This window comes from Anolis sagrei, chromosome 4, assembly GCF_037176765.1.
Source record: "Anolis sagrei isolate rAnoSag1 chromosome 4, rAnoSag1.mat, whole genome shotgun sequence".
NCBI lineage: Eukaryota > Metazoa > Chordata > Lepidosauria > Squamata > Dactyloidae > Anolis > Anolis sagrei.
Window position 1 is genome coordinate 45,350,979 of NC_090024.1, and position 16,056 is coordinate 45,367,034.

A 16,056-nucleotide genomic window follows, 5' to 3' on the forward strand; every position below is an offset into this window, starting at 1 on the left:
CGAGAGCTGTTCAGTAGTGGAACTCTCTGCCCTGGAGTGTGGTGGGAGCTCCTTCTTTGGGGTGGATTGATATTCATGCAGTGCAAGCGAGTATTATAGCTTATAAAACAATTAAACAGCCTTTAAGTTGTGGATGATTTTGTAATATATGTTTTAACACTTATTTCATAAAATACAGTAGAATCTTCATTAAACGGAACTCAAACTACCATTAGCAATCAGCAAAAAAGAGGAAATAAGACTTTAAATAAAAAATTAAAATAAAATCATTGTTTATTATACAGTAAAATCAGTTTTATAATAGAGTAAAAACTGCATGACATTAAATTAAGTTTGTCTTTATTTGCCTTTAACTACTATATTTCAATTTCAAGTCAATATAGAGTTTTTGGTATGGTATAGTATGGGGTATAGTATTAAGCATATTTTGATTAGTAACCCTCAAGGAACCAGAAAATACATTTCCCTTTACACTGTAGTACAAAACAACAATTTTTACTAGGGTAGGAAATCCGACAATTTCTCTGTGTTTGGTAATGCGTGGCAACAGTTACCTTTTGACTGTTCCTTTCATCCTCATCTTCAGATGGATCATACTGATGCTTTGGATTGTCCATCTGAAGAAACGATCTCACATCTGGGCTAAAAAAGGGGATTAAACATTATATTACAGATTATTATTGTTTCCTTTCTTTCTGATCACACTGTATACCTTCTGAGAGATCACTCTAGATCAGGGCTTCTTAAACTTCTCCGCTCAAGACCCCTTTTGGTCTGAGAAATTTTTAGGTGACTGCAGTTATATAGGTGTATAAAAAAGGTATAAAAAATAAATCATTTCCTGATATCAAACCAACATTTCCAAAGCTTGCTAAACAGGCTGATTTTCCTTCTTATGAAATACAACTGAAGTATCTTCTGTAGATGTAACTGTAAACACTGCACAACAGATTTGTGTAAATGTCTAAAATAGCCAGTAGAGGACCATCAGAAAAATTTCCAAGAACCTCACATTGAGCAAAGGAGACCCCATTTGGGGGTCAGGACACATAGTTTAAGAAGCAGTGCTCTTGAACAGTGCAATGAATAAATTTACAACCCTAGGAATTGCCTTCCTGGATCACAGCGGAGGTCAATTTATTTTTTCTATGTAACCATGGGCTGCTGAGTGCTCATCTAAAGTAGACTATGGAGGATAATAATCAGCCTTTCTTCTTTGTGTGTAGCATTTGCTAATCACAAGTAAATTCAAACTTAAGCAAATTTTCTTTGATTAACTTTTTTTGAGTAAGATTTGACAATCATAGGTAGTTTAAAAACATTATCAGAGACTTGAAAATATTTTTGGACTATGATTATCAGAACTCTCCAGTCAGATACCTTTACCAAACTTTCCAGTGGAGTACTGACAACCTCTGTGTTTATGGCCACATCGTCTTATTTATTCATTCTAGGAAAAATAGTTCACTTACTGATTGCAAAGTTCTGACTGTTGTACTAAATTTTGAATGAATTCATTCAGTCCTGCTCTTCTCTGCTTAATAAAATCTGTTTAAAAGAAAAATGAGGAAATAACAGATATCAAAACCTGTGTTTTACAATACATATTCACATTTTTATGAGATTATTTCAAGGCTGATCAGTTCCATATCAAAAAATGGACTGCCCATTTGCACCCGTTCTCCTGACAATATCTGCCAACTTTAAAATGGCCCCATAAAATTCAACAAGTTCTGCAACAAGCTAGACCAGATCACAAACAATTTTTAGGTTTCCAAACATCTACTATTAAAAAAATATACAAGAACATGTGCATATGCACCACTCCTTTAAACCATTTATTCCAAAAATTTAAAAGTGGCATTTAAGGAAAAAAAGAGAAGGGTGAAATGAATCTAATTCAGGAGATACTTGTGACCGTGACATCAAAATGTACAATATTACAGTTAGACAGTTTACACTTTTGAGCACTGGGGGATACAGCTGAAAACATGTGATCCTTTGAGGGCAAATGAACATATTTTAAAAGTTCTTGTTTCCATATACTCTTGTTATCCAAGTATATGGTAAAAGAAACCTAAATTTTAATAAATATTAAATAATAATAATAATAATAATAATAATAATACCAAACTGGACAAAGATGCAAATGTGATACAGTGTTTACAGGTACAATAAAATCAAAATCAAAACTTAAATGTGAGAGAGAAAAAAACAAAAACTTTATTTGTATGTGAATTAACATATAATAATCCCAGTTGTTGACATACAAACACAATATGTACACACAGATCAGGGCTGTAGCCAGAAAAATTTTTTGGGGAGGGTTGAAACTTTTTTTAGCAAATAGTAGTGTAGATAACAGTAGTTTGATAACACAACAACATTTTTAATACAGTCCAAAGACCCTTATTGCTCCGTAAAAGGTATAAGATACAAGGTATGCAAGGTTAGTAAGGCCAAAAATAGCCAAAACTTATTAAAACACACGATGTGGGTTGAATTAACAGCAGATAAAACTGAAAAAACAAGGATTAAAACTTATAACCAGCATTTAAGATAGCAATGACCTAGGGTAAAAGACAACAAACAGTAACAGGCATGTTTCATCATGCCATAACGTAAAATACTTTAAATTATATGGTTACAAGTATATTTTATATAGACTTCATTAAATCAAAATTCTATTTTAGTTAAAATTTCAAGTCTTAAAATAACTGAAACTGATTGCTAATTTATAATTTATAGTTACAAAAGAATACCACAACATCTGTTAGAAAAACTTGAAAACTGTGTCAATACACTTTGACAGAAATCAGGCTCTATTGATAAACTCCGGTGGACACTCAAGAGTGCAAGTCCAGTCAGTCTTTCTTGCCTCATTGTGCTTCTTGTGTATGTTTTCAAACGTTTAAGGGTTGAAAACGACCTTTCATTTGTAGCTGTTGACACTGGCAATGTTGCAGAAATCTGAAGAAGTCTCTTCACATTTGGAAAGAACTGTCCATCACAAACAAGATAAGATATGCTTCCAGTGCATTTGATGGTTTTTCTGCAGGTACAATCTCATAGACTTAGCATGGGGATTTGGTTAACCAGTTAAAATTCATGAGTAAACCAGATTTTTTTTTAACCTGAAAAATTTCGGGGGAGGGGGGGGTTGAACCCCTAACTCACCCCCTCCCCCCGGCTACAGGCCTGACACAGACACATACATACATATGACTTAACCCATCCTCATTGGCATTCTTTTGCCCAGTTGATCACAGATCATATCTCCTTTCTGGTGTCCAGTCAGTATTATATTGCATTTCAACAATTCCTTCCATCTTTTTATATGGTTATCTACTCAACTTGGCCTTAGACAACATGTTTCCTCCTATCTACATCCCTCAATAATCATAGTTAAAAACATACTTCTCACCACATCACCAAACCCACATGTTCTGCTCTTCCATTACTATTTGCATGTTCTCATTTGTAGTTATAAAGGTCTGTTCCTAGGCACTTCACTCCATGCATCTGATGAAACAGACCTAGTTCTAGAAATAAAAGGTTATGCTACCAATTTCTTTCTTTCAGTTAGTCTCAAAGGTGCTACAAGAGCCCTTTGCCAGCGGTTAACAGAATAACTCATAAGATAAGATTTTGTATCCCTTATATTTTTCATCATTATGCAGCTTGCAATGGTCCACAATGTAACTCACATAAAATACAAATAAATGATACCAATGTGTGTAGAAAGAACAAGTTGAACTAAGCTCTCCTAATTTTTCCCCAGAATTCTGGCTCTTAATACGCTTGCATTGGCAGGATTCCAGTGATTAACAAAGCCTTGATTTCAACCTGTTTTGAAAGTCTTAAGCTATAAATAGAAGGAAATGAAGTCAAGAATTTAAAGGGATCTAATCACAGATTTGTGTAGTTGAAAGGGATCAAAAGGTCAGGCTCTGCTCTTTAAGAGCGTGTGCTACATATCAGCCTCTTAAAGATGCACTAATATAATATATGCCACAGAAGTAGGCCTTGAAAGACATATGGCTTGCCACAAATATGGTACTACCAGAGAATATAATGAGGGAGACATATAGTAGCATCCACTTTCATATTATTATCAAAAGGGAATTTCAACAGATGTTCAAGTTCACTTAGATTATACAGGCAACTTGCATTTCCTATTTCACAGCACAGTATAATCCAGACATATCACAAATGACAGAAATACTACCCGCCAGATGACAATGCAATTTACTTTGTACGTCAGCAAAAATGCTGACTTAGTTCCCCTTTCCTTAAAATAATATTTTTTTAAAAACCTGGGGTTCTATCCTGTGTTGCACAGCAAGCTGTTTTGGATTCTCAGCAAAGTCCAAAATGGAAAAAAAAAATCAGGATGTTCACTTTAAAAAGTAGCTCGTAAGATCATGGCCATAATTTGTCACTATTCTGAGATATCTGTCCATCACTTTTCAAGGAAAGCCACATATTACAGATGAGGCAGTGTGGTACACTGAGCTACGAATTTGGAGACCAGGGTTAAAATCCCTCTTAGTTAGGGAGAGCCACTGGGTGACCTTGGACAAGTCAGAAGGCACACCCCTGGGAACAAATCTTGTCAAATGTATTGTCGAAGGCTTTCTTGTCAAATCCTGTAATTGGTTCACCTTAGGTCCATCATAAGTTGGAAAAATCTTGAAGGCACACACACAAAAAAAACACTGTACTACAGTTCACAATATTTTTATACCATATATGCATACAGGCAGACTACTACACTCTTATTTCCCACAAAACTAAAAAAAAGAAAGAACCCATGGAACAAGAAAGAAAAACTACTGATTCTAATGAATTATTAGGAAAATTCATGTTTTGAGATACACTTATCAGTAAAGCCAGATAAATATATCTCTTTTCATCCAAGCTAAATATGTTTTTCCCTTTTAGTTTCTCAATAAATGGTAGTACTAGCAGCTTAGGTCACACTAATGCTGCTCCATTATTTATCTGTTACCCTATTATCTGAGAGTTTTGTTCAGCTTACCAGCCAATACATGATCTTGAATGGAAGGTAAACCAGCATAACGTTTTTCTTTACAAACATTTTTTCAGAGTAAAAAACCACACATCCCACTCTAGCAATCTGCTGTCTCTAAATTACTATGAAAAAGAACTCCCGCTACTCACTCACCTGGATCAAAATTATCTCCAAATATTCTTTTAGCAGGAATTCTCAAATTCATCGTGGGGAACTGTTTCCTTAGCTGAAATGCAAAATACACTGTAGTTTAGCCTTGACACACTAACAATGACACACTAACAACCTTGACACACTAACAATGCCAGAAGTGTGGCAGAGGGAAGCTTAGGGGTTGATATACAACTTGGATCAACTGATAGGCCCAGATCAAGAATTCTTGCCATTTTAATAATGTAGTCTACTTATTCCCTAATTATTTACAATTACATCATCATTTAATGTCTATATATGGACCATCTACTCCAGGGGTCCTCAAACATTTTAAACAGAGGGCCAGGTCATAGTCCCTCAAACTGTTGGAGGGCCGGATTATAATTTTTTTAAAAACAAACCATGAATGAATTCCTATGCACACTGCACATATCTTATTTGTAGTGCAAAAAACCCCACTTAAAAACAATACAATAATTAAAATGAAGAACAATTTAAACAAATATAAACTTATTACTATTTCAATGGGAAGTGTGGGCCTGCTTTTGGCTGATGAGATAGGATTGTCGTTGTTGTGTGTTTTCAAGTTGTTTCAGACTTAGGTTGACCCTGAGCAAGGGCTGGGTAAATGACCTTGGAGGGCTGTATCTGGCCCCCGGGCCTTAGTTTGAGGACCCCTGATCTACTCAGTCACTCCTGTTGTGCTTGATGTAGTAATTATATCCTCATAGATAATGAAACCAAAAAGCCTAGTTTTGGAATGATTGTTGGAAAGTACCAAACTTGATGTTAATGAAGCAGAACCAGGTGGAGTACAGAGTTATATTGACCTTGGAATGTAGTCAACTTCCTTATCAGGAAGTTCAGGAGCCCACCCTGATGTGAGTTTAGTGTTTTACTTACCGTATGATACAGCTTATCAAATTCAGCGTATCGCCTGAAGACGAACCACTCGTTGGTGCCAACTGAAACCAAAACTTTGTAAACCTGAAGCAAAACAAAAACAACCAATTCAGACGCATAAATAGATAGATGACAGTTCTTTGCTGGTAGCAATATTCAGGAAGTTAAACTTGTTAATTCTGCAACAGAATCATTTCTCTAGTAATATAAAAACAAAGTAACCTTAGAGCCCAAACTTTCCCTTTAGGATTACAAGAACTGTTATAGAAAACGATAACATAATCATATATGTGTATGTCTTCTTTTCCCAACTGACGAGATGTTTCAGAGGCTTTAATGCTAACTAATGTTTAGTTTCTCCGAATTAGAGCAATTGTGTTGAAAGAGTTGGGAGATCCACCCCTGACTTCCCAAGGTCACACCTCTTTCAACTAACACTTATTTCTCAGTGGGACTAGACTTAGGGATAGACAAAATGGATGCAAGCCCAGCCCACCATGCTGAAGATGGCACCAAGATGAGTTTAGTAGCATGGAATTTATCAGGCTTAAATTTTTCACTGGCTTCAGCCAAAAATAGCAGTGTATCTCCTTTTTGTGTGTGTGTGTGCAAATTTCTACAATGCAAGTTAAATGAACTTCCACATCCATTAGTTATAAATCATGTTTCTGCTTCAATGCTTATTTTATTGTCATTTTTTTCCAATAAAATTCAGTAGCGTGGGGCACTGACTTGAGCAGTATTACGAAGCCCTCTGAAAGATCCCGTTAATAACAGCCTGGAAATGTTCCTTTCTTGGACAATTCTTGAGAATCACATAATCAGTATGGCCCTTTGTAATTCTGGTTTTAAAAAAGTAACTTTTTTCAAACTGGCAAACATCAAAAGACTTCTAATTATAAGTTAGCTGTACTGCAAAACTAACATGAAGAGACAGGGAAGCACTGTCTGTCCGGCTTTAAAAAAACATTCTATTTTTAATCAAATTACACTCTTCCCCTTTTGAAGGCAAGAAAAAATTACATTGCAATCTAAAAACAGAGGAAAACTCTGCAGGCGGTCCAAAGGTGATTACCTCCCACTATGAGAAAATAACATTTTTGTAGAGAAGGCAGAAAAAGCAACACTTTCTGTTCTAGGGGAGCCTATTTAGCAGATCATCTTTTGGAAAACAACCACAACATCAATAATGTTATATTTTAATCATCTCTCACCATGGATCGAGGAGGGAACAGCAACGTATTAATATACAACATATGGAATAAGTTAAAACACATCACATAATTAAAACGTCTCTTTAAAAGAATGTAAACACAACACATATTAAACATCACTACATAATCTTAAAATCCATAATTTAAAAGTCATCCAGATAGACAGCTCTGTATTGTTGTTTTAAATTCAGACAGTGTATTAAACTGTGAGACCTTTTTGGGCAGGTCATTCCACAATCTAGGGGTGGCTGAATAAAAAGGAAAGAAAACAATGAAAGGAAAACAGAAGCATAAATGGATCAATACTAACAAAGAGGGGAAATTGTGTATTTTAATAGGTTTCCTTTTTTTGAAAGATCCACTATCAGAATCCACTCCAAAATATCCACTGTCATTGTTTTGATTTTAAGATGTTAACCACTAGTATTTAAATCCTTCAATTGTATTATGCAATATTCTGATGCTCCATAATTGTATGTGTTTTAAATATTACAGTATGCATATAAAGAGAAGAGGCTAACTGTTCTTGCAGTTATACTAATATGTGCAATTTCCACATGGAATTAGGAGCAGGTGCCTTTGACTTACACATTCCCTCCTGACATCGCCATAACAAGCAGACTGGAAGATCATCAGGTTGGAAATTAAGAGCAGTATCTCACTGTCTGAACTGGAAATTTTAGTTTAGGCTAAGGCTTGTTGATATAAACTCTGGGCATACATCACAGTTTGATCCTAGCTTCTTTCAATAAATTATAAATTATATATTTACACTAACAAGGTTGTCCTTTTCAGAAACAACAATATGTAAACCTTGTAAATCTACAATGCAATAGTATATTATAAAACTCATGGTGCCTCCAATGGCTTATCTGTAACAGCCAGAAGGAGATGGGCAGCACACAAATCTGGAGTTCATTAACTGAGCAATTTGCTAGTGTTTAGTATTATGTGTAAAATGAAAAAGTTGTATCATATTAACAGAATTCGAAACCAAGCACATAAATAAAGTGCTTTATGTATAATACTTACAGTAAACCTTTTTTTCTTCACCCTGTGTTCATCAGAGCTTGGGATACTAACACTTGGGCAGCTTTCTTTGAGATCCATTGTACGTTGTCTTTGGGCGGAAAAAAATCAAGACCACCACACCAGGGTACAGTAAAAATGCAGAAAATGTCAGAAGTATTGATCAAAAACATGTGAGCTCTCTTGTGTAGATTTAACTTCCATCATGCAAACCTTAAAGAAAAATGAAGCATTAAAAGATTAACAAGCAACTTGTTCCATTTGTGGCTAAAAAATAAATGTCAAAACATTCTTAAACAAGTCATTTTCCTATGCTTTAACATAATGAAAATATAAGAAGTAGATAATTGTAGACAAGGAAGTGAATGATAGACAGGGGAGAAACAATAACAACCAATCTATCCATCATGGAGTACCTGGTGGCGCAATGGGTTAAACCCTTGTGCCGGAAGTACAGCTGACTGATAGGTCATTGGTTCAAATCTGGGGAGAGTGGGTTGAGCTCCCTCTGTCAGCTCCAGTTCCCCATGCGGGGACATGAGAGAAACCTCCCACAAGGATGGTAAAAGATCAAAACAAAAGTGAAATATTATAGGCCAAATTCTAAAAGGTCAGCAGAACTAGGAAGAAGCCATTCTTCCCTGTGGACCCCTGCACACTCCTAACAGCTGCTCTGAAGATCTTGGAAAGCTTCTGGGGCTGGCTTAGGGAAGCACAAAGGGTTGCTGGAGAGAGGGGAAGAAAACCATATCAGAAGGGGTTTGCCTTTGCCTTCCTCTGAAGGCTGAGAGTGTGAGACTTGTCCAAGATTACCCACTCAGTTTGCTTGGATGAGCGGGGATTCGAATCCTGGTCTCCAGAGTCACACAGTTCAAGGCTCAAACCACTACACCATGCAGCGCTCTGAGAGTATATGAGATCGTAACAAAACACGGGCGTTGTTATATTAACAAAACTGATGTTGTTTCAAGTGGTCAGTACATTGCTATTCAGTCCAGAGATTGTATAATTACTTATTTCTCATCTTCAAACAGAAGTATGCATTTGAACTGTGTCTGTTCCCCAGTGTTTTCAAAAAGCGAATGTGATGTAATTCTCCTGTTAGGGAGACACCCATGTTTGTTTTGGCTGAAGGGCCAAAACTCTTCACAACTCAGTTAAGTGATTTGTTTTAAACATCCAGCCAATAAATATTACATTATGATGATCAGATTAGTTTTGTATGTAAAATGTTGCTACTTAACCAATCAGCTTCTTTTTAAAGCATTTTTTTAAATTAGGGATATTTTTGACTTAGCAGATAACTAACAAAACATGTTGGGCGGGGGGAATCTATCGATACATACATACTTTCTTAAAATTAAGGGTAATTTTAATTCATTTCAGTTGCAGATTTATCAGAGTAATTAAACTTCTCCAGCTGACTCAATGAATAAATGGCTAAAATTGTTTAGATTAGGGATTATTGTTCTGCCAACAGAAGGAATTCAAGCTCACTTCAGTTCTCATGAACCTCATATGCATCCAATGAAGTAGACTAAGGTTTACAAACCTTATGGAAGAATAAAAGTCAGCTTCAAATGTTCTGCACTATTCCTTTGTGCCTTTTGTGCTAAAGCATACTGCTACAAATTTTCTCTTTAAAAAACATTTTTGTGCAATTGTTGCTTGATTTTAAGAGTAAATCACTATTTTCTTCAATAAAAATCTCTTGCCCTTTACACTGTATTGTTTAATCCTTAATAAATACTGAATCAAACTGTTGCATTTAAATAAATATGGCCCATTCGGGACCCCTGAAGGGGGTCGTGAAAGGGTTTCAGAGGGGTCACCAAAGACCAGCTGGAAATATATATATTTCTGATGGTCTTAGGAACCCTATTGGTGGAGAAGGCTGAAGATCTCTCCACCTGTCCTTCTCTTCCTTTTTTGGAAACAGATGGCAATTCCTCCCACCAAATGCCCACTGTAATTGGCCAGCCTCTCAGCCAAGGAGAGGGCTGTTTCAGAGACTCCAAGCGGGGAGGGGAGAGCAGGCGTGCTTGGTGCATGGCAGTGTGGTGAGCATGAGTGGGCAAGGGAGAGCATGAGAGGTTGGAGGGAGGCTAACTGAAGTGAGTTTCTTCAAGACATGGGGGTTCTGCGTGGGAAGTTTGGCCCAATTCTATAGTTGGTGGGGCTCAGAATGCTCTTTGATTGTAGGTGAACTATAAATCCCAGCAACTGCAACTCTCAAATGTCAAAGTATTTTTTCCTCCAAACTCCACCAGTGTTTGCATTTGGGCATATTGAGTATTCGTGCCACGTTTGGTCCAGATCTATCATTGAGTTCACAGTCCTCTCTGGATGCTGGTGAACTACAACTCCAGACCTCAAGGTCAGTACCCACCAAACCCTTCCAGTATTTTCTGTTCGTCATGGGAGTTCTATGTGCCAAGTTTGCTTCAATTCCATTGTTCGTGGAGTTTGGAATGCTCTTTGATTGTAGGTGAAGTATAAACTCCAGCAACTACAACTCCCAAATGACAAAATCAACCACCCCACCAGTATTCAAATTTGGACATATCAGGGATTTGTGACAAATCGGGTTCAGTGAATGAAAATACATCCTGCATATCAGATATTTACATTACAATTCATAACAGTAGCAAAATTACAGTTATGAAATGTCAATTAAAATAATGTTATGGTTGGGGGTCATCACACCATGAGGAACTGTATGAAGCGGTCACGGCATTGGGAAGGTTGAGAAACACTGCTCTAAACCAAACTGAAAGCTGATACAGACTTTCCGAACCTCATGTCATTCCAGATGTGTTGGACCACAATACTTATAGCCCTAGGGGCTTTGAAATTCAGGCCAACACATCTGGATATAGAAGACGGGGGACATTTACTATGTATCAATGGCCCACAATATTGTGTTCAGCTACCTGCTCCTTTCACAATGTTTCCAAAGGAAATCAAACAATCTTCTTCAGCGGTAACAATCAGCTACAAAAACCTGCATGATAATTGGGACAGAGTATTGTACTGGGAAATGTAGCATTAATGCCCACAGGAAACTTGCCATCCATCAACCTTTGCTTTCAATATCCCCTGTATATAGAAAGAAACTATGTCCAAATTAGTTGTGCTCTTTACAAAGTATAGTGGATCATATAAATGATTGAGAATATTACTTTATTTTATTTGTGCTTTATTTGTAAACTACTTAGAATAAAGATTACAACTCGGATGGTAGCTCTCAATTATTCAGGATACTATTTCAAAGATTGCAGAGTTTCTTAGGAAACATGGAGAACAAAACAAAATTAATGAAACTCAGCACATGAGATAGTCTGGGGAAGATGGAAATCCATGAATAGTTGCTACCAGCTCTGAAAACAGGAAATAAGAACAGATGTATTTTGCAGATCTCACAGCATCCTGGTTTCAGCACTGCCTAGAGGCTGTACCTTTTGATCTGTTGTTTCTAGCTATCATTTCTGATTATGAACATCCTTTCTGCCAACCTTCAGATCTTATGAATTCAACCAAGGTCTCTCTCAAAAGAAAACCAGTCAATCCTTTCTGAAAATGCAAAGATGCTATGTATATTCATGATTTCACCAAGGGTCGATGTTTTGCAGAGTAGTTGGCTGAATCAGTAGTAAAGTTGGCCAATATATTTAAAGGGGGGTTCTGAATACACAAAATAGAGAGAAAGGGCCCACTGATCCACAGTAGAGTCTTTGGAATGATGGGAAGTTGTAACAGATGAGAAAGGCAATACGACTTGCCCAATCATCTGGAGACAGATGTCTGAAATTAGCGTTGTTTGGAAGATGGTGATATTGCAATCGTCTGATTTTCTTTATCATTGTGAGACCCACAAGGATCCTCAGGAAAGATTTCTGGGGAGACCCATATAAATTCTGTTCCCAAATTTCCCAGCACCTCTTGGCAGTATTGACCTGCACAACACACACACTTAAATATTCCTCTAAACACATCTGGATTTAATGGGACACCATGTCTTTTCACATACAGATCTTGATTGGTTGGGCTTTGAACTGACATATCAGCTTAAGACATGATGGTTTGAGTGAAGTCTCCAAAGAAAATTCCAACTTGGTTGGTATCCAGGGGGAACCTTAGTCAACCAATTTATCATCTCTGGTTCCATGTTGAAGAATTCAGCAAATATGTCTAGAGCAGTGTTTCTCAAACTGTGCTTCTCCAGGTGTTTTGGACTTCAGATCCCAGAAATGCCAGCCAGCTTACCAGCTGTTAGAATTGTGGGAGCAGAAGTCAAAACATCTTGAGGAGCACAGTTTGAGAAAACACTGGTCTACAGAATTAAATAATCTGTAATTCACAAAATACAACAAAGGCACATGAACATGAATGCTAGGAATAAACTCTGGGATTGAATATCCCTTTTTCAGAATTCCAAAACTGCCCACATGGGAAAGTTGGGCAGTGTTCTGATTGTTTAATGTACACCACGCTTGTTTCATGGACGAAACCATTAAAAATATTGTGCATAAAGTTACCGTCAGCATATGTGTATGGGGAAGAAATGAATGTTGTGTTTAGACTTGTGCCCCATCTCCAAGAAATTGCATTATAAATAACATCCCCCCCCCCCCAATATGAAACACTTCTGGGTAAGGGATACTCAAGTTGTATCATGTAACAGACATTAGAATTTAACGAAAATTCAAAGAGGGTGAGACAAAAAACCCCCCAAAACCCAAAAAACATTTTGTAGATTCTAAATATTGCTACTTTAACAACTATTTTAGTAGCTTCCTCGCGCCTTCTACTGGTCTCCCATGTGTGAATATAAGGTACATCATAACTATTATAGGATTTCTGATGATGTAAGAGGCAAACTAACTGAAAGCTATTGCCAACTTTAGTTGAAAAAAATAAAGCAGCCCAAAGCCTTTTCCTTTTTTGAGTAATACTGCTGTGGGAAAATGTCAGGAAGTGCTACAAATGGTGACTTGTTTTCACACATACACATAGAAGGACACAGAGCAATTTCTTTCCACAACAATAATTTCAATCAACACTGCTGCAAAAAAAAAAAAAAGATTTTATGGAAATCTTGGATTGCATACTTTAGTAGCACATAAACAAAAGAAATAGTAAATGAGGCATCTGAAAAGATCACTTACCTTTCAGTCTTTCAGGAGTGAGGTACAAATCATGGGTAGGTATCAAAGGTAACAAAGACTTTAGCCATAGGACAGACCTGCACAGTAAAAGAAAAAAAATCTTAAATGAAACAAATAAACCAATATCATTTAGTAGCTCTTTCCTTAGGTGATGTTCAGATATCATTGCTTTTTATAGCACAATCAATAAAACAAAGCTTATCCAAGTACATACTATTAACTAAACATGTTTACTCTTAAATACCTTCTCATCTCCTCTACATGATTTTCAATGCAGCTTATTATTTTCAATGAATATATGACGCACCTGTTTGACCTATATAAACCCTTCCTGCTACAAATCTGTGATTTACAGTCCATTTATTGCAAAGTAGTTATAATAAGACAGATAGAAAATTACAGGACATAAAATTAGTAACTGAATGACCGCATACTATGTTATGTTATCAGCATAGATTTTTTGGTCAATTGCTAGGCTGGCTAACTAAAACATAAATGAATTTCATATTGAGATTTGTCCCAGCTCCAGGATATCTTAATGTGTATATGCAAATATTTCAAAGCCTGAAAAAAATCAAAAATCCAAAACATTTCTCGTCCCACACATTTCTGACAAGCAGAATCAAGAATTAACCTGTACCAAACATGGTAACTTTATGCCAAAAAACACTGCATTATTATAGTAGGTTTAAAATACTTTCCATGTTCCTAAAATAACATTTTCAATCCATAAAGGATGCCAACATCAAATTCCATTTCCATCCCCTAACAAAACCATGAAAAGGAGAGCATTTTTCCCTGCAGCTTCAACATTTCTGGAATTTCACATTTCCAATTTATACTAGTGCAGTGGTTCCCAACCTTTGGCCCTCCATGTGTTTTGGACTTCGACTCCCAGAAATCTCAGCCATCTTACCAGCTGTTAGGAATTGTGGGAGTTGAAGTCCTAAATACCTGGCAAACCAATGGTTGGGAACCACTTTACTAGTGTGTCCATTTCTGAAGACATCTGAAGCATGTAAAGTACTATGTGATATAGCCTATTAGGATGGGGACAGGTAACTACTAACTAGCAGGGGTGTGTGGGGAAAACAATGTTATGCCCCTAGAGCACTTGGGAAGGGGAGCACATGGAGAACAAAAGCAAACCAACAAAATGTTGCCTTGTTTTTAATTGTTAATGTTACAATTGATAGGTGTTTCACCTATATTTTGTTTTCCATTCATGACATAACCAGTCCTCTACCTTGCACATGGATAAAATCGGGATATGAAATAAAAGCCCATTCAACCAACCAACCATTTAAAAACTTTTAGCATTTATGATTGGGAGAATAATCAGGAAAACTCACTGGAGTCTGTGTTGGAAGATGTTCTGGTCTTCAACTTGCAACCTTCCAACACAAGAAGCCCACTTGTATCTGCCTGGTGAGACCATTCCACATCGTGGCAGCCAGAAAAGTGAATTTCCCCTCTGTTCTAACTGCAGAATATGCCAATCTCAACAAAATTGGAGACATGGTGATATACAGTAGAGTCTCGCTTATGCAACATAAACGGGCCTGCAGAACGTTGGATAAGCGAAAATGTTGAATAATAAGGAGGGATTAAGGAAAGGCCTATTAAATGTCAAATGACGTTACAAATTAAGCACCAAATAATCATGTTTTACAACAAATCGACAGAAAAAGCAGTTCAATACATGGTAATGTTATGTAGTAATTGCTATATTTACAAATTTAGCACCAAAACATCGCAATGTATTGAAACAACTGTGGATCCGGGAGGGAGGCAGACTGCGTTGGATAATACAGAATGTTGGATGAGCGAAGGTTGGATAAGCGAGACTCTACTGAAAGTAGATTGTTGAGTTTCAGTTCTACTCCCACAAAAATACATGGGGATGCACTCCTCAGAACAAGCAAAGCTGCAACAAAACAAAACAAACTAAGACTGACAAGAGTGGTTTCCACTCCTTTCTGGTTTCTTATTTTGTCTCCCGTTTCAAAACACAAATGACAAACCCTTATCATTTTTACCCTGAAACTGCCAGAAAATCCTTCGGTGAGTGTCACTTTTTCTAGCACCACACAGAGACAAGAGTTTTGTGTTTCCATGGCTAATTTCAAAGGCTTTTCATCAGCTTTATGCATCCGGGAACCAGAAACTTATACAGCATTTACAAATCAAATTAATGCTGCTTAGAAATCTGAAACGAACAGAACAAATTGATAGGAACAGCAGCTCTTCCTAACTTAACAATCACATTAAGAACACATTCCCTGTGGAGAACCTGATCACACGAATAATGCAGCTTGTGTCTGACTTTGTGGAAGCCAAGGGTCTAAAAATGATAAACCAGGAATGGCATTTTCTTCAGCTCAGAATAAAAAAAAACTTAACAACAGTTGTAGATAGTTATTCACCACAGATATTTCAAACAAAGCAGTATGCTTATTCCAATAAATAAAATGGAGAACTGAAAACACCATCACATTTCAAAATTCAAGAACTGACTTGTGAAGAAACTAGCTTAATTTTTAAAGTGTCAACA

At 36.7% G+C, this 16,056-nt stretch overlaps 1 protein-coding gene across 2 annotated transcripts in view; it reads right to left on the reverse strand.

The window, feature by feature from the left end:
- SGK3 (serum/glucocorticoid regulated kinase family member 3) overlaps positions 1–16,056 on the reverse strand; it is a 58,106-nt gene that overhangs the window by 14,620 nt on the left and 27,430 nt on the right. For both annotated transcript variants that reach the window (XM_060775420.2, XM_060775421.2), the window contains exons 2-7: positions 13,503–13,579; positions 8,338–8,547; positions 6,092–6,175; positions 5,189–5,261; positions 1,473–1,548; positions 555–642 (exon numbers count right to left, since the gene is read on the reverse strand). In XM_060775420.2, coding sequence (XP_060631403.2) covers positions 555–642; positions 1,473–1,548; positions 5,189–5,261; positions 6,092–6,175; positions 8,338–8,415 — 399 coding nt within the window. In that variant the 5' untranslated portion in view covers positions 8,416–8,547; positions 13,503–13,579. The remainder of the gene's footprint in view (positions 1–554; positions 643–1,472; positions 1,549–5,188; positions 5,262–6,091; positions 6,176–8,337; positions 8,548–13,502; positions 13,580–16,056) is intronic.